Source organism: Bidens hawaiensis, unplaced genomic scaffold (genome assembly GCF_021521415.1).
Source record: "Bidens hawaiensis isolate Kalapana, Puna unplaced genomic scaffold, B.hawaiensis_p1.1 tig00021984_1, whole genome shotgun sequence".
Taxonomy (NCBI): Eukaryota; Viridiplantae; Streptophyta; class Magnoliopsida; order Asterales; family Asteraceae; genus Bidens; species Bidens hawaiensis.
In genome coordinates this window covers 1-18,691 of record NW_027493401.1, presented here as the reverse complement: position 1 = coordinate 18,691, position 18,691 = coordinate 1, and the positions used below count along the sequence as shown (strand labels likewise).

Genomic DNA, 18,691 nt, shown 5'->3' with positions numbered 1-18,691 from the left:
ATGGTAAAACTTGATGCAATACTAATTTGCAGAACACAATAGTCAATGTGAAAAGTGTAATGGTGGTACGGAAGATCTTAACTGGTGATTTGAAGAAGATCTAAAGTTCTATGGGCAATCTAGTTTTGTTGGAGCCTTAAGTTTATTTTTATTGTATCATTGGTTGTAATTTCACCTCGTATTGCTTTAGAACGGGTATGACTAGGTCTGTTTAAAAAAGATAGTAGCTCGATCGAAACTGCTTTAGATTGGTACGTCTATAAACAAACCAAGCCAAGCTCATACCAATATAAGTTTTAATATCTACAAGTCACAACTCAATTAGATTTGTTAATTAATTAAGAATCTACATACGTTAATTTGTTGTATCTTGGGATGCGAATTACTGGCACCTGCAACGCGTGACACGTGCCAGCGACCCACGTATAGGCATCAACATAACCAACGCTCGTTTCGTTATTAATACTTATAAGTTATTTGTTTCGCATGTTTTCGTTATTTACTTTATTTTCATGTTTTCCAAAATTATAGGATATCTTGTTCATGATGTAAGCCTTATATATAAAGGGCCTTTGATTTTGTTAATGAAAGTAGACCGAAAATTTGCAGCAAAGTTTCGACTTTTCTCTTCTCTAAATTATTCGCAGAGTCTCACACGCTTAAGGGTTATATTAGCACGCTTGTTTGAACGATCGAAGAGGTCCAGTTGCTTGAAGGACAAAGACCACTCGCCTTGAAACAATTTGTATCTATATATGCACATCAAACATAAGAAAATTAATGTTTAAACAAAACTAAATGAGTAAAAAACATGAATGTCAATGCATAAATAAATGCAAATATTAATCTGTGAACAAAATTTATACAACCAACAAACTGATAGTGAAAATTGGATTGTCGAAAAACATGCGAGATCAAGAATTATGACGAAAGCGAAGGGGGTGTTTCTGACTTACTAATTTTCGACTCAAAATTAAATAACATATCATTATTGTTACAAGTACCAAGTGACCTATAATTCAACTTCTTTTCAAAATTATCTATATTCTTCTATAAATCATTTGTGGTTTCCGCATTCGGTTGCATATGTTTTGGATCTAGTATTTGAACATTTGTTAATTTGCCCTAATTTGTTGATCATTCTTTTTTTGCTCTTAGTGTTTTCTCTCCGTTTTGTTGCCTAAAACGCGATAAAATGGATGAGGAGGCTCTAAGAACCCTCGTTGGAATACTCGGTTCGTTTCGTCACTCTACTTTCAAAAACCTAGAGATTTCGATCATGTAATTAATTTTACGTTTATTTTACACGTCTATAGTACTATCATGCATAAGATTTTTCGAATGTGGATTTTACTTATAAAGAAAACTTATTGTTTGATGTGTGAAATTGTTTCAAGCTTTGATGGTTGTAGTTTCTAATTATCCAATGAGATGTGTACCATTTCAAAAATCCTACTATATACACCTATTGTATAATACTTTGAATTCATAAAAAACTCATCAATTTAGATTATAACTTCATGTTTCTTTTGTAGATTTTATAGTTATAACGTTTTATATAAATTCAAAAACATTGTTGTGACCAGTTTGTTTTTATCTACATTTCGATATAAATTCCCACTGGTTTTTCGTCTAACTTGTTTTATTTTGGACATGCAGGGAACATTATAGCGCTCATCCTCTTTCTATCGCCTGTGTAATTTCATTAACTTTTTTTGTATTTTAGTTCAATTACGCGTTCTCAATATTTCATTACATACATACTCGTTTACCTTACCATGCCCATGAATATATATATACATGTATATATTTCTTTTGTTATTAAGTAAGAGTAATCAAATAAACCACTGATTTAAGTTTTTATATTTTGAATTTCGTAAAAGAATATATAAAAACTAAAATATTACGATATACATGTATAAGGAATTGAAGCATGTATCTAATATGAGACACGGTTTTAGAATCAGATATGAGATTGAAATTAACAATGCCAGTCATCTAGACATTTATGAAGATTATTAAAACCGCAGGCCAACATTTACGAAGATTACGAAAGCAAAATCAGTTCAAGCTTTCAGACCGGATTCATACGTTGCCACAATTCTAAATTGTGCAATGTGGATGTTCTATAGTCTTCCAATTGTCCATCCAGACAGTCTTTTGCTCTTCACCATCAATTGTGCTGGATTCTCTATTGAAATAGTCTTCATCATAATCTTTCTAGCATATTCTACTTGGAGTGGTCGCGTATGGTCACATGAACCGGCTTCTATATCTTATACTAATGTGTTTTTTAATCATTTCGGTCTACACTAAAATGTTACGAAAATGCAGAAAAAGATCATTATTGTTCTGATTATCGAAGCCGTGTTCATAGCTGTGGTTGTTGTAGTTACATTGATGTGCTTTCACACATATGCTTCAAGATCTATGATTGTTGGAATGATTTGCCTTGTCTTCAACACACTCATGTATGCCTCTCCATTGACAGTCATGGTAATTAACCTCTTTTTATAATTTATTACTATTGTATTCTATTAGGTTAATATCATAATCAGGTAATGTTAGATTATTAAAGCCCCCTACATGTTAAAAATACATTAAAAAGTCTCAACTTTTATATTAAAGTTTTCTAAAATAACATGTTACTACAAGAAAATTCAAACAATATAACGGGGGCGTTATTAGCGGCGAAACTGAGAAATAGCGGCGACACGTTCATGAGCCGTGTTTTATTATTGTACATCAAATCTAGCAGTTGATTATCATTTTAGTCCAAGGGTTGGGGGGGTTAATAGGGAAAAGCGGCGACAACTAGGGGTTTTTAGCGGCGATATTTGTTGCCACTAAAGAGCCTTTTCTTTGTCTATCTCCGCTAAATAGTCTATTCTTTGTCGTGTGTGCTTATCAATTTGATGGAACATCTCAAAGAAAGAAAATGGGTATATTGGTTTTAAATAATCTCAACTATCACATTTTTGTCACTGCCAATCCCAACTAACAAAATGATTGGCGACAGTCCCACCTAATAACATGTTTGCTTTCAACGATCAACGACTAATTAAGGAAGCGTAACCCCGTTAGTCTCCGGCCGTTGGGAAGACTTTTTGTTTTTTCAGGAAAACTAATTTTCCGGGGTAAAATTAACCAAATTGTACTATGTTTTCATTACAATATTTATGAAGTAAAGAACAAAATCAACAGATATTAATATTTATGTTATTTTGTTGGAACTATAATACATATGTTATTAAGTCCTTTTACTTTATATCAAAGATAATATATTACACTAATGAAATTGAAAACAGAAAATGGTGATAGAGACAAAAAGTGTTAAATACATGCCGCTTGCCTTATCAGTTGCTTCATTTGCCTGTGGCATTGTATGGTCTATTTATGCTCTCATGCCATTTGATCTTTACTTATTCGTAAGTTAATATTTTTGATAATCTTTTCAACACATAAGATTATTTATTTATTTATTTATTTATTTATGTTTGTTTGATTTTTCAACATGTTGTTGGGTCATATATATTTAGGTTCCAAATGCTCTTGGAACATTATCAGCAATAGTTCAGCTAACATTGTATGCAACATATTATGGTACCACCAATTGGGATGGGGTTGACGACGAAAAAGGCGAGGTCCAAATGTCGTAAAACATTAAACGCCTAAGCATTGATCAAAGACGAATATTTCTCAGTATGGCATGTCTCGGTGTTCGTGGAGTTAAGTCATCAATACATGTATGTATTATGGGGTGGTAATGAGAGTTGTTGTAAGTGTTGTAACCATGCAAACTTGTGTACATGTATCACTACATAGTGTTAAGAGGATTCTTTGAAACTATAGATCGACAAGTCGATTTTAAATACTATATATACAACAAATTTGAAATAAAGAATGTGTTATTTTTGTTATGTAATCGGTGTCGGGATTCACTTATTCGTTTAAAAGTAACGCAACATAATAACGCAACAGATCTTGACCATATCAAGAACAATTCCTGATGATGATGGATGAAATTGTTGGTAATTCTGGACCGTATTCACGAGTTGGTGATTATGTAATGACCTAAGTTGATCAAGTTGGTTTAGTTTCATAATTGTAATAGGATTATTATGTTAATGTCTTAATCACACTACAACAAACAGGGGCTTTAGCGAAGACAAAAATCGTCGAGATAGGCCATGTTTGTCCTCGATATAGTCTTTCTTGACGACTTGTCGTCAATATATCTGTTGTCGCTGCATAATTGTCGTAATAGATGAATAATAAAGTATATGTCAATCATGTGCCTCGAGAAATAAATAATTATTGTAACGAGCTTTTGAGTAGTGACTTTAGATGACTGATCAATAGATAATTATTGAAACGAGTTTTTAAGTCAGCTTTCTCTTGTAATAATAAAGTATTTATCGATCATGTGCCTTGAGAAACCGACTAATGAAGTCCACAACGAGTCTCACAGGTTGCTAGCCCGAATCACGCGAACACCAAACCAAACAAACTTGGGCTTGTACTTGCACTAATAAGAAAAACATGATCTTTGTGATCTATAGTTCAATCTTGAGGGCGTTCGGGTTTTACCATCAGTGCACCTTCGAGTGAGTGGGTTTTCCCTAAAATTACAGACAAGGCTGACTATGACGTAGGGCCAGGTGATCGGCCGACCCGACACCCCAATATGCCCGAATTTTTTTTAATCAGATATATTTTTTTGAAATGTGTATTCTTAAGGCTTAAACTCAATTACTCAAGTAATCATGAGGCCCATATTTTTTTCCGCCTTCGGCCTTAAAAATTTTACGATTCTCGGAGATAACCTGAAGACGCTTAAAGGCTTCATACGGCTGGGTTGGGCCAGCTGACAGTAACCCTGAATAGTGAATATCTAGTCAATTATTTGTTTGTTAGCCGTTAAAAAAAATACATCGTAACACATAGTTGAACTCGAGTAATTAACTACAAACAACTAAACACTTAGCCAACATTAGAACAGTAATTCAACCAATGAACAGTAACCAAACCGAATATAACCGATTAACCGCAACTAATTAGTTTTTAAAACCCTTCAATTGGAAGTTTCAATTTCGCTTGAACCGAACCGAACCGAACCGAACCAAACCGAAAGATACACACCCGCAAATCTAAACTTTACCATCTCTAAAATGGAATTTAATCAAACACATAAACTACGCAATGACTACTACCCATTACTCATTCTCACTTTGCTTCACTCAATTCCTCAAAACTTAACCTTTGACGTCAACAAACAAATCATTGCTCAATCAATCAGTAATTCATTACTGAAAGCAAGCTAGGGTTTTGTTTTGTTGCTTAATTCATGCCGATCAAAGGCCTAGATTTTAAATGGTCTGCAATTCATCATTCTTTATTCAATTCCCACTTATTATTTTTATTATGGATTCTAACCCACATATTTGCAGGTACGATGGGTTCTTCCTCTCGATGCTTGCCACTAGCATGTATCCTTTTGTAATATTATTTCTTAATTTTAATAATTTTGGTGATTCTTGACGAGGCTTGTTGATAGAATAATTATAGCGATTAATTGGAAGCATTACCGTCTCTGTGAGCACCCGTTGCATATATGGATCGTGGTGAGTCGAGTGATTAAGTTTAAAATTTTAGGCTCGAGATGTTGCACGCCAAGTGTTTGATGAAATGCCGGGCTTTTAAATGTTGTGGTTTTGTAATTATATTGTTTGTTGTAGGTTTGTAAATGAATTGATAGATATAAAAAACTTAAACACACTATATTAAACACTTAAAGCACGTTTTTTCACCCACACGTCAATGTTCGTGAACTGTTTGGCGGGAAGTTCGTTTTCATTTATCATCGTATAAATTTTAGTAAATATGTAAGTAGTTATATAAACATAAAAGGGGCCTGTTTAAATTATACGTGTGTGTGTGTACATACTGGGTTATGTTTGGTCAATTTAGTTCATTTGCATTCGTTTATGTTTGTTCTGTTATGTTCGTTTAAGGTCGTTTGTGTTTGTTCGTTTATGTTCGTGAACTGTTTGTTTAGGTTTTAAACACAGAAATATGAACAAACACGAGCATGCCTGCTTTCTTAATTAACGGGCATGAACACAAGTATTTTTTCGATTATATGTTAGTGTTTGTGTTTGGTTAAAGTTGAATGAACATACACAAACATGCCTCCATTCGTGTTCGTTTACAGGCATATTCCTTGTGTTCTAAATATATATTGACATAATTCATGTTGTTCTTTAATATATAGGTTGACTACGCGACCGTTTTCGTGTTCCGACTCTTGATGTTTTTGGACAATGGACTTGCTGCAGGAATGGGATTGTAAGTCCTCCATATTTTTTTTGTATACTAATGAAAGTGTTAAATTATATTAAAAATAGTTCCAATTACAATAAAGAGGCAGGTAAGCGGGCAACAAGCTGCGCCGCCACCCCCTTTTGAATGGCAAAACCGATCCTAAAGTCTTATTAATGAAGTTTTGTTCTTTTATATGTTAATTGCATCAAGTTAGTTTCCATTGATTATATTAGTAGTTAGTTGCATCAAGTTAGTTTTGTTCTTTTATATGTTATAAAGGCATCTGTAGTTCTTAAAGTCTTATTAATGAAGTTTCCTGATTGACATAGAGATTTTGGCCCGCAGCAGAGACATGCTCGTTTTTGGGGAAGATTGGCGGTTTTAACAATCCTTTGTGTGTTTCTCTATCCTTTTCTATGGGCATGGACTGTTATCGGCTCATTGTGGTTTGTTAACTCAAGAGACTGTGTATGTGTCACTCTTCTGCTCTTCATATGCTGGTGTATTTACAATTTGACTGTACATAATTTTTGATCAAGATACTAAAAACTTAAACCGGTGCAGTTACCTGAACAAGGTCAAAAATGGGGATTTCTTATATGGTTGCTTTTCAGCTACTGTGGACTCTTTTGCCTTGCTGGATGGTCTGTTAAAACAGTATGATACATATATTTTACCTCAAGGCTTTTCAGATATGTTTTTGTTAGAAATAATATTAAGCTATTAAGTGTTAACATCATGTTTTGACCTATCTTTTGCAGTGGTTAAGAAGAAGACAAGCTCATTTACTACGCGCTCAACAGGGGATTCCTATTTCAGAATACGGGGTACTTTTGTAAATATTTAAATTTCATATACGTATACGATTTAACTATATAAAGTTAACAACTAGTGTATGCTTTCAGGTTTTGGTTGATATGATCCGTGTACCCGACATGGCGTTTGAAAATGCTGCAGGTCAAGAGATGAGAGGCATGGGCCAAGACGCTCATTCGTATCATCCGGGCCTTTATTTGACTGAAGCTGAGGTAATTACATAGCTTAAGTTATTATTATTCTTTATTGTTTTATTAAAATATGGTTGTTAAAGGTTCTAATTTGTGAACTTAGAGAGAAGCAGTGGAGGCGTTGATCCAAGAGCTTCCAAAGTTCATGTTGATAGCGGTCCCTACTGATTGTAGCGAGTGTCCAATTTGCTTGGAAGAATTCCATGTCGGAACTGAGGTACTGTTTCTTATTTTATTATAATTAATTAATGGAGGTTTGTTGGTTAATTAAAATGATATATCAGGTGCGTGGGCTTCCATGTGCTCATAATTTCCACGTGGGATGCATCGATGAATGACTTAAGTTGAATGTGAAATGTCCTAGATGCAGGTCATCTGTGTTTCCGGATCTTGACCTTAGTGCACTTTCAACTATTCCTGCTGATATTAACCAGTCAACTCTTGCAACGACTCGTTATGTGAGAAGTCAACCGTCTAGTCAAAGTTATCTGATGTGGTGCAGGGTTTTCTCCGTCCTGTTCAGACTGGTTCGGGGTCTGATAACAGTTTATAAACTGCAGAAAACGGAGGTCAACCGTCTGAAAGTCAAAATAGGCACACAACTTTGGAGCCTGAACATTGAACCATAAGTCTTTAAATGTGAGTCACTAGTTCTTGGCTTCTTGCATAAAGCACTACTTTTTACCCACAGTGCAATATTAGAACTTGATGATTTTTATTATACTTATGTTCTTGATACACAGCTAGAAATCAAGATTTCATGTAAAGAGTAACCTGTATGCTCATAGTATGCATTTGCTTATAAATCAAACCTACATTAATAGAGCAACTTTTCAAGATGTATATGGTTGACAACAAACAAGATACAGTTTCAGTACATTGATGTTTTTCATTCAAGCATTACATCGAACATATGTTCTTCGTCAAACATACCTTCAGGATAAACCATTAACTTCATGTTTCTATGTTTTAGTTTATGAATAAAACGATTTAAATCATCATCATAATCCTAAACAAAACAATCGTGACATAAAAGAGTAGAAGTTGCGAGGAAGGTACAAAGCTAATATTTGTGAAGTCTAATCAAACCGAATCATTTTCCTATATTTCTCTTTCGCCCTTAACTTAATTTTCACGGAACTAGCAATGTTTCGATTCTATGAATTTGGGGTCTTCGATTTTAAGGTCCTCAAGTGCTTGCTTTACGATAAAGCCATGCTGAGTAATTTTTGTCAAATGTCTTGGCACATTCTTATTGTCACATTTATTTTAAAGTGACTTGGCACTTGAAGCAGTGAGATAAATTTACAATGACTCCCAATGGTTGATAAAAGAATGTCAATCATGTTTTTGCAATGGACATGTCTTGGCCATACTTGGAAGTTGGAACAAATCTCTTCAATGTGAACATGTTATTGTTATTTAAAGAAAAATCCATTTAAAGATGTGTAATGCATTGCGCGATGTAATAGTGTTGTTAAACCATTTACCCAGTGCAATTTTAACATTTTAGACGATGTTGTATATTGTAACGAATTTACATGGTACGGATGTGTGCATACACGTGATTACGTATTTACAAGACACCATTTTACACAGTGATGATATGTGAGCCATAAAACATGTGTATATATGTTAATGAATGCATGTATATGTTAAACGTGTCCAACCAAACCAGATTGAAGGCTTCTAGAATCTTGGAGAATATTTAATATAATAATTAGTTTATTATTATAAGATAAGTTAGTCTTATTCTATTTAATCCTAACTATATTTGGTTTCAAATTGTGTATTTGAGTTAGTATAGGATTGGAACCGTGGGCTTATATATACCCTAGGTTCAATGTGTTAGTAAATTATTAAGTTTTTCTCGTTAGTCGTTTTCTTAATACAAGAGTGATCGTGTGTTAATCAAATCTTGTGTTCGTGTTCTTGATTCACCCGCTCAAAGTTTAACAGTATACCCCTTGCCATTAAGTCCGTCCGTGTACACGTTTCGGTACCTCATTGTTTCATATGCTTCTTAGGCGAAGTTTGTTTCATACTAGAATCGGTCTATATACGTGTGTGCATTGTATTTATGCACATCCCATCATTCACTTGGCAGAGATACCGGTGCCTCTAAAACATATAGTTTTTTTTTTCATTCTTAAGTTATAGATATAAGAGTAAAGTGTCATTTTAGTTCTTGTGGTTTGACAAATAATGCGAATTTAGTTCAAAAAGTTTATTTTTTTATATGGGCCCTCCACGTTTCCCAGTTCTTGCCAATTACATCCAAATCACTAACCTCGTTAAATTTAGTCGTTAAGTCAGGGGTATACATGCATTTTCATTATTTCTTTATTATAATATTAAATTTAGTGAACTGCGGTTTTCGTCTTTTTGGAATGTCCAAATCTGCGGTTTTAGTCCAATAGTTTCAAGTTTGCAATTTTCGTTCTTGTAGTTTCATTTCACTTGCAATTAAACCCGAATTTATTAACCTCGTTGAATATGGTCGTTAACCCATTTGCGTACCTCTGACGTGACGACCCGTTTTGTTGTTTTTCTCCACAAATAAATCGTAGCCCTAATTCGCAAGCTCTCTAACGTGATTGGCTAGGGTGTATTTGGGGAAAACGGAAAAAAAGGAACAAAACTGCCCCTCACGTGAAGGGCACACTGATGGGTTTAACGACCAGACTTAACGAGGATAGGAAATTCGGATTTAATTGCAAGTGAAATGAAACCATAGGGAAGAAAAATTGCAAATTGAAACTACTGGACTAAAACTGTAGATTTTGACAAACCATAGGGACGAAAACCGCAGTTCATTGAAATAAGTATTATAATAAAGAAAGAGTGAAAAGACATGTCTACCCCTGACTTAACGGTTAAATTTAACGGGGTAGTGATTTGGATGTAATTGACAAGACGTGGAGGGTTCATATACAAAAAATAAACTTTTTGGGCTATATTCGCATTATTTATCAAACCGCAAGGACCAAAATGGCACTTTACTCTAGATATAATTAACTAGCTTTTACCTCTCCGTATTATGGGTGTTGTTTTATATTTTTCGTTTACTAATATTTATATATTTTTTTGGATTTTAAATTTATTTATTGTAAGAAAGTTAATAATATACTTAGGGTTTGATGATGTAAGAGTTTCACAAATAAATAAGTTGTTATAACTCGTTTAAAAGCTATCTGAGTTTGACGAGACTCATGACCCGCTTATTTTTTACTATAAAATTGTTTTTAATTATAAATAATATTTTTAAAAAAATATCAGATATTAAATTTTAATATAGTGCTCTTTTATAGGATTTTCATATCAAATATTTAGTAAGTTTAATTTTTTATTTAATGAGATATTAACCCGTTTAAGGGCTATCTGGGTTTAGTAAGACTCATACCCTTTAATTCGGGTCAAATACATGAGAAAACTCAATTTACAAATAAAGCAATCTAGTGATATGAGAGAAGATGAAGAGCAACCAAAGAGTTTTTATAGGTGTCGTTTATATATGTTTAAGATATGTTATAGATTATATAGTATTTCCTTTTTTTTTTCTTTTTTTTTAAATAAAATATTGTAGTGGTCATTACTAAATAGGTTTTCTTCTAGGTAGTTTACAGAACCGTGGGTTTTATTTAATGTATTATTTAATAAGGGGTTGTGCTCAAATATGATCTCTATTTCTATTTGATTCTTGAATCTTAATGCATCCAAAAATATTAAAAGCGATTGGTTGTATTCATGTGGGTCCTTTGTGTAGACTTCTTTCAGAAACATTTATGCAAACAAAGCCAAGGATGTGATGTTTTTATATATTATTTTAATATAGATAATAAGAGTTGTGATAAACAATAATTTATTAAAGATGATAAAATATAGTAGAAGTTAAAATTAATCTACAAAAAATGGTGATAGAAATATATAGTTTATCAATTATCATTAATGGTACTCATAAGTTAAATGTTCGCAATGCAAAGTGGGTGGAGTTCCTACAAACTTTATCATTCTTTATTAACCAAATGGCCTATTTTATTACACGTGTCCGAACATATAACGTTAACCAGATGGCTCAGTTATTTCTAACATAGTCAGACTCAATGGCATTTCTAAAACTACCATGTCCATTCATGACGCCAAGTTTGTGCGACATTTTTGGAGGACATTATGCAGTCGTCAAAGCTTATTTTAGTAGCTCACGTCACCCTCAGACAGATGGGCAAACGGAAGTGGTTAACCGAAGTCTAGGTACGTTGAGGAGTCTTATGGGAGATAAGCCAAAACAATGGTATACTGTGTTACCCCATGACAATTTTGCATATAAGAGGTCCATCAATCATACTACGGGAAGGACTCCTTTTGAAGTCACAAATAGGTACCCCCTTATCGAATAAAAGGAGGGCGATAAATTTGGTATAGGTTCATCAATTCTTTCAGGTTCTAAAGAAGGTAAATGACTATGCATATACATATACATTTTACATATAAAAAAACCTTAGTTGTGATTTATTTAATAATAAAGCATTAAAAGTTATCAGAAGATAAATGACATTGCAATATTGCATAGACATATACATTTTAACCTTAGTTGTGATTTATTTAATAATAAAGCATTAAAAGTTATCAGAAGATAAATGACATTGCAATATTGCATAGACATATACATTTTACATATAGAAAAATTAATCTTAATTGTGATTTATATAATAATAAACCGCATTAAAAGTTATCATCACGTGATAAATTGTTTAACTTGCTGATTGTCGTTTAATAATTTGTAACATAAAAGATGTGGATCATCATATATAATAATATGATCCTGCACAAAATCCAATAGTTCATCCAACTGACATAGGGTGGTCAACTACATGTGCTTAAGGTAGTGCATTGGTTGGCCTTCAATGCTTTTCATTTTTGTAATTAATGTAGTTCTTCTACAACTATACAATATACAGATATGATATATATCTGTTACTGTTGCCATGTTTTTATTTTAAGTTGTAGAATTGTGGGAAAAAAATTATCTTTTATGTTTGCTTTATTTGTATATTTAGTAGCATTTGTCAAGAGTTGTAGAGTTTATGATCTTTTGTTTATTGTTTATAGGTATCTAGTTATCTACTTTCAACTCTATTACCAAGAGTCCATGGTCATTTGTTTATTCCACGATCCGAACACACCCTTAACCATGGACTCATGGTAATGTTATAGAGTTAAAAGTAGATACCTATAAACAATAAACAAATATTGTTTGTTTGGGTAACAACTATAGGTAAAATATTTATCTATAACTAGTGTTTTGCTCCGGCGTAGTAAAACCCAAGCGTTTTCGGTCACAAGTATTGATGCGGTAAGTTGACGCGAACTCGGTGGGTTCTGTTTACATGTGTTACTGTACCAAAACTAAAACCAAAATAATAAAATTTGAGGTGGACCAATGGGGTGACGTCAGCCGGTAGAACTCGGGCTTTGGTAAAACACGATCGTTGTTGATCCTCAGGCATTGAGGCAATGAGTCTACGCAAATTCAGTTGGTTTATGTCACAGTCGTGACGGTACCCGAACTAAAACAAAAACAAAAAAAATCAAATAAGCAATCGATTTTCGTTACGTTTGTTACGGTACTAAACTAAAACAAAACACGTTGAGTCTACTCGAATTCGATCGGTCTCCATCATGTTCGTTATGTTATCGGAACTAAAACAAAATAAAATTTACATTAAGTCGGTTTTAGTTACGTATTTACGGACCGAAACTAAAACAAACCAAAAAAGACCAATACGGTGCCGCAAAGTTGCCCAATCGGGACTTTGCGGCACCAAACTTGTTTGTATTATATATATATATATATATATATATATATATATATATATATATATATATATATAATGATAAAACATTTCAGCAACATTTATAAATGGGGGTACCAGGGCTTCCTCTATGTTAATATTAGCTATCGTTTATGCTACACAATTATTTGGGCTTTCATTTTAGAAAATAAGCTTTGTATTTATGTAGTGTGGTGTATTATGCATGTATTTTAATGGTAAAGTGTCACGTTTTGCCCCTCAAGTCCCGGGTTCGAGTCTATGCATCTCATACAATTTTTGATTTTTTATGTTTTTTATACACAAAAGTTGACGGGCCTGAAAAAATCCAGGCGTATTTAATAGTCCAACGACACAACTTTGGTATGGGATGATAAATAGATTGTTGAATCATCGGATGGAAAATGCATAATCTGGTGAAAAAAGTTTGTTTTTTAAGAAGTTGATGTGTGCGTTTTTTAAGTGAAAAAAATTGTTATGCGAGCATATAAATTTATAAAAACTTTTAAATTATTTTTTTTATGTCTAGGAATGATATAACCGTTGGTTTCAATATTTAGCAAAAAAAAAAAATCTACAAATTACGAACAGTAACAATCTAATGACAAGGTTAACAGGGAATGTGACGTTTGATGATTATGTCGTTGTCACCTAAGGGACAACGCGGTATCAATACCGCATACTCGCATAGTCTTATTATTGTACCATATCGTACGTCATGTGGCCGCATGTGATTTCAATTATGGTTTTGACAGTTACTCCTACGATGCCATCACCGGGCCCTTCTCTTTCGCTATCACATATATATTGGCTATAGCTAATGTCTAATAGGTTAAAAACCATTTATTCTCTCCAGATATGCAAATTTTCCACTTACATTACGTATGAAAGATGTTATTTAATCGTATTTTTCTTAATTTGTTGTGTATATATTCTTACAAACTATGTCATTCAAATACATATTTTGAGTATGTTTAAACGAACCAAAGATTATAATTTTTTATACAACTTTATGACATATACCAACAAAATTGACATTTATAATTAGCCAAATAGAAAAGAAAATATAGACACTTTTAATGAGACGGAAGAAATATAAATTTTTTGACCGATCTATTGGAATAAAGATTAACACTCAGACCAATTGACACTTGCATGTATAGGACAGAGATAAGCATGTGTGGATCTAGCATGGAATTCGCCTTGGGAATGGAGAGTATAGTAGTGCTTTCACGAGCATTCAAGCTGCTTTAAAATTTGTTTCCCTTACGCCTAAGATATATGTGTTTATAAAAGGCTTGGTTTTGTATCCCAAAGAGGCTAGTGACGTAGCCTGTTGTCCGTTTTAGTTTCTTCTATTTCATTATAAAATAAAATACTACTATATTATATATGTTCTTCATCTTTCATTGTGGTAATTTGAAAATGATTCGAAACGCTTCTCCAGAAAGAACTAAAAATTATATTTGCGAGTTAACTACTACCACTACCATCTATCACCACCACTATTACTACTATCACTAGACTTCCACGCTTACTACCAGTCTACCACAACCACTGTCACGACTATATAAGTATTTTTAATATCTCCGATAATTAAGTTAAATCCTTACGGCATCAAAAGAAATAAATCGAAGAAATAATAGACGTGACGGTTTAAAAAAATGCAGTAAATAGTGTTTTCGATTCAGGGAGTGGGCTAATTTGGGTTGAGAGTTTGTTGAAACTTAAAACCAATGGTCCTTGCTACTTGACAACTCACAAATAGAAAAGAGAGTCATAGACCGTATACGGAAGGTGTCCGACACATCCACGACTACAGGACACAATATGGGTCCGCATGTTTCTGTCTTTCATCTTCTTTCTTAACTTCATTTTAATTTCTTTGTTGTCTAGTCAACATTGATTACCCTATCAATTATCATATCTTGGGTCCTAGTTTTATACTTTAAAATAGGGGTGTTTACCCTAAATACGTGTTATTCCTTCTGTCTTTGACATATTTGGTTTCTTAGCTCCGGATGCCGTGGATTTTCTTAACAGAGTTCAGCGGGTCGTGCATAATAATTTATCGGCCCCTAAGAACCAAAATTTTGTTTTTCGTAGGATTAGTTTGCTATTTAAAAGAGGGTTGCGGCGCAGCTTGTTGCCCGCTTACATGTCACTTCATTATAAATCGTTTGAATGTTTATTAATGAATACAAAATTCAAAGTTTTTGGACTAATAGGGATGTTGGGTAGTACGGTTTGGTTTTGGGATAAAACCGAACCAAAAAACAAAACTAGGGTTTATATATTTTTTTAAACCGTTCGATTTTGGTTTTTCGGTTTGGTTTCAGTTTTTTGGTTTTGCTGTTTTAGCTTGAAACTTGTGTTCCGATAAGAAAATTTTGGCTCAAAATAATAAATTTAGGCCTAAATCATTTTGCTAATTAATAACTAATCGGATATCATATATTTGGGCACACATATTTCAGTTACGTATTTATTAAATTAATAAAAGTTACCCAAACCAAAAAATAAAAGTTTGTAAATTCGGTTCGGTTTTTGCTTTTTATGTTTTATTAAATCCAAGACCAAACCATATGTTTTTGTTTCTGTTTTTGTTTGGTTCTTTTAGTATTGAGTCAGTTTTTTCGGTTTCATGCACTCATACTAAAATTTTTGCTTAATTTTGGAAAACAACTTGTACCTTTTTTTTCGTATCATATGTTTATTTAAATATATACGTGCTAACAATAATATTTAGGGTTTACATACAACTCCACATATAATTACAAGAAATATATGTCAATATCGACACTATAATTACTAAAAGACATATAGGTCAATTTCAACTCTATATCGGTCTTTTGTTGTCTCTGATGTATACTGTTACCAGAGGTCACAAAGATTATTGTCAATGGCCATATCACTACGTGTCAACTCACAGTTTCACATAGTATCGTTACAATAAAAGTACTTTATATGTCGCTTAAACTTTGTTCATAACAAACGCGTATGACATCATATGCCAAGAGTATAGAATTGTTATATATAAAATGAATGTCACAAGTATTATACAATGTACGTGATAAACTTAAACGAATGTCACAAGTATTATATAATGATAACCAAAGCTATAAGAAACAGTTAATGCTTCATGCAGTAATATTATTTGGAACTTAGTGACTTGGAAACAGATGTTGCATTTCTTGTGAAACATCTTTTGTGAGGTCAAGACTTTTGAGCAGGAACAGACATGCAATTGTCAGGTATGCGCCTAATCGAAACATACAATTGAGAATTCTAAATTATAAATTTACATTTATAGCCAAATAAAATAAACGAGCTTGAACTCGAGTTAAAAGTTTGAATCAAATCAAACTTAAACAAGCTTGAACTCGAGTCTAAATTGAAAGTCATTTAATAAACGAGACCGAGTTTAAGCTTCTAATTAGTTCGCATACTTAGGTTTAGTAGATCTATGGTATAAAAATATGATATTTTTTATTTAGTATAACGCATATGTTACATAACAAATATATTTACATAATGAATATAAGAATATTGTCATACATATAGATAACTATGATAAAAGTAACTAAAGATATAATTATGTTACATAACAGATATATTACATAATTAATATTGTCATCTAAATACTTTATTAGGTTGTATATAAAATTATAATTATGAAATAAACTAGCGAGATCCAATCATCACGCTACTACGATGGGCTAAATATTTTTGAGTTTCGGTGTACTCTCTTTAGCAAACAAAAGAGAAAACTCAAAAATATTGGCGTAGTATAATTAAGCTTAGGGGAACTTTGAAAATAGCCGTCACTGGTCCTAACTTTCATGCTCTTTGTTTTCATTGGACCACCGTTAAAAAAAATTTGACGACGTTAAGTTTTTTCCAAGTTTTAAATTGATGTTTTAGGGCTTTTGATCGGAATGAGAATACGAGTCGATTGATGTAAAACTTAACTCGAACTAGCGTTTCATAAAACTTGATTTTTGTTAATTAATTGTTTAAACACCGGAACTGAAGCATCCTTTAGTCGTTTGGACCACTGTTTGGAGGTAAGATTTACATCAATCGACTCGTATACTCATTCCGATCAAAAGCCCTAAAATATCAGTTTGAAATTTGAAAAAAACTTAACGTCGTTAAGTTTTTTTTTAACGGAGGTCCAATGAAAACAAATAGTGTGAAAGTTGGGACCAGTGACAGCTATATTCAAAGTTGAGATTATTATCGGCCAACTGCGTAAAGTTGGGATTATTAAAATCCATATGTAACGTTAAACTTACGCTAACAAACCCGCACACTTCATACCAAATGAAAACTAAAACCCAAAAACTATAACTATTCAATAACCATATAATATATTTGATCATTTTAAAGCTAAAATTTGTTATATCAAGAACATGTTGTTTACATTTAATAATCCAGTTAATTATCGATCTTGTTAACTAAGACAGAAGTAATATTGTAACAATATACATGATACAATAATATATGCAACTGGGCCTATAGGGATGCAAAAATGGGACAGCGTCACTATCAACTCCAATACCCCTCTGGTCTCCTTTTAAGTGGTTCTTCGCACGTTACGGTTGTCCTAGGACAGTACGTATATGTGGGTGAAAGCCTCCAGCTTCTTCTTGAGAGAGAAACAACCGCCACCGTTACCACCGCCACCAGAAGAACATCTCTGTCGTCTCCTATCACTTTTTATTAAAGTATTCACATCTCACACTCTATATTACTCTTTAATCAGATATGAAAACATAACGGTCTAGCTTCCCATCGGAGCGCGTGCATTCACATTTTCCAAAGTTCACGTTTTTTTTTAACAGCTAATAATCTACTTTAAATTCATCTAACACGTCTACCGCAGGATTTGAACTCTTATTACGCCACCGAATAAAAATTGATGCTTATTCCTTTGGGAAGAATCAATCAAATAATTTCTTTAAATATCCCTTCTAAGCGTTCTATTTTGTATGGTATTTCATAATGATGAAACTAAACTGGTTTAAGCCAAATTCAAACAATGAGAGGATGGAGAGGAGGCTATCGCTCGGGGAGTACAAGAGATCGGTGTCGTGGTCCAAGTATTTGGTGTCGTCAGGAGGTGCGATAAAGGTGAACGGAGAAGAAGAGGAAGAATGGAGTGCGGATATGTCGCAGTTATACGTTGGTAATAAGTTTGCTAGTGGGAGACACAGTAGGGTTTATAGAGGGGTTTACAAAGAGAAAGATGTTGCTATTAAGATTGTTAGTCAGCCTGAGGAAGATCGAGAACTGGCCGCAATGCTGGAACGACAGTTTACCTCCGAGGTTGTCTTGCTCTTTCGGCTTCAACATCCCAACATCATCAGTGTAAGCATTCACATGTTCTGTGTTCATTGGTTGTTTATTATGAGTGTATGGATGATAATATTAGGAGTAGAGTGTACCATAACTAGAGGCAGGTATTATTATTATTATTATTTTTAACGGCAGAGGATCTCACGTTACTACTATAAATTAGTAAAG

The 18,691-nt window shown here is 33.2% G+C and overlaps 1 protein-coding gene and 1 pseudogene across 2 annotated transcripts; both read left to right on the top strand.

The window, feature by feature from the left end:
• The first annotated feature begins 1,195 nt into the window (after positions 1-1,195).
• Positions 1,196-3,929, top strand: LOC143564296 (bidirectional sugar transporter SWEET5-like). The gene is made up of 6 exons (XM_077051614.1): positions 1,196-1,235; positions 1,660-1,696; positions 2,031-2,247; positions 2,335-2,496; positions 3,309-3,428; positions 3,540-3,929. The coding sequence occupies exons 1-6, from the start codon at positions 1,196-1,198 to the stop codon at positions 3,657-3,659; spliced, it is 696 nt and encodes a 231-aa protein (XP_076907729.1). The 3' UTR covers positions 3,660-3,929.
• Positions 3,930-5,184: 1,255 nt separating this feature from the next.
• On the top strand, positions 5,185-7,969 carry LOC143564295 (E3 ubiquitin-protein ligase SIS3-like; annotated as a pseudogene). The gene is made up of 10 exons (XR_013140841.1): positions 5,185-5,376; positions 5,451-5,489; positions 5,558-5,624; positions 6,275-6,348; positions 6,654-6,792; positions 6,889-6,981; positions 7,086-7,151; positions 7,230-7,352; positions 7,435-7,548; positions 7,616-7,969. The product of XR_013140841.1 is annotated as an E3 ubiquitin-protein ligase SIS3-like (transcript).
• The last annotated feature ends 10,722 nt before the right edge of the window (positions 7,970-18,691 follow it).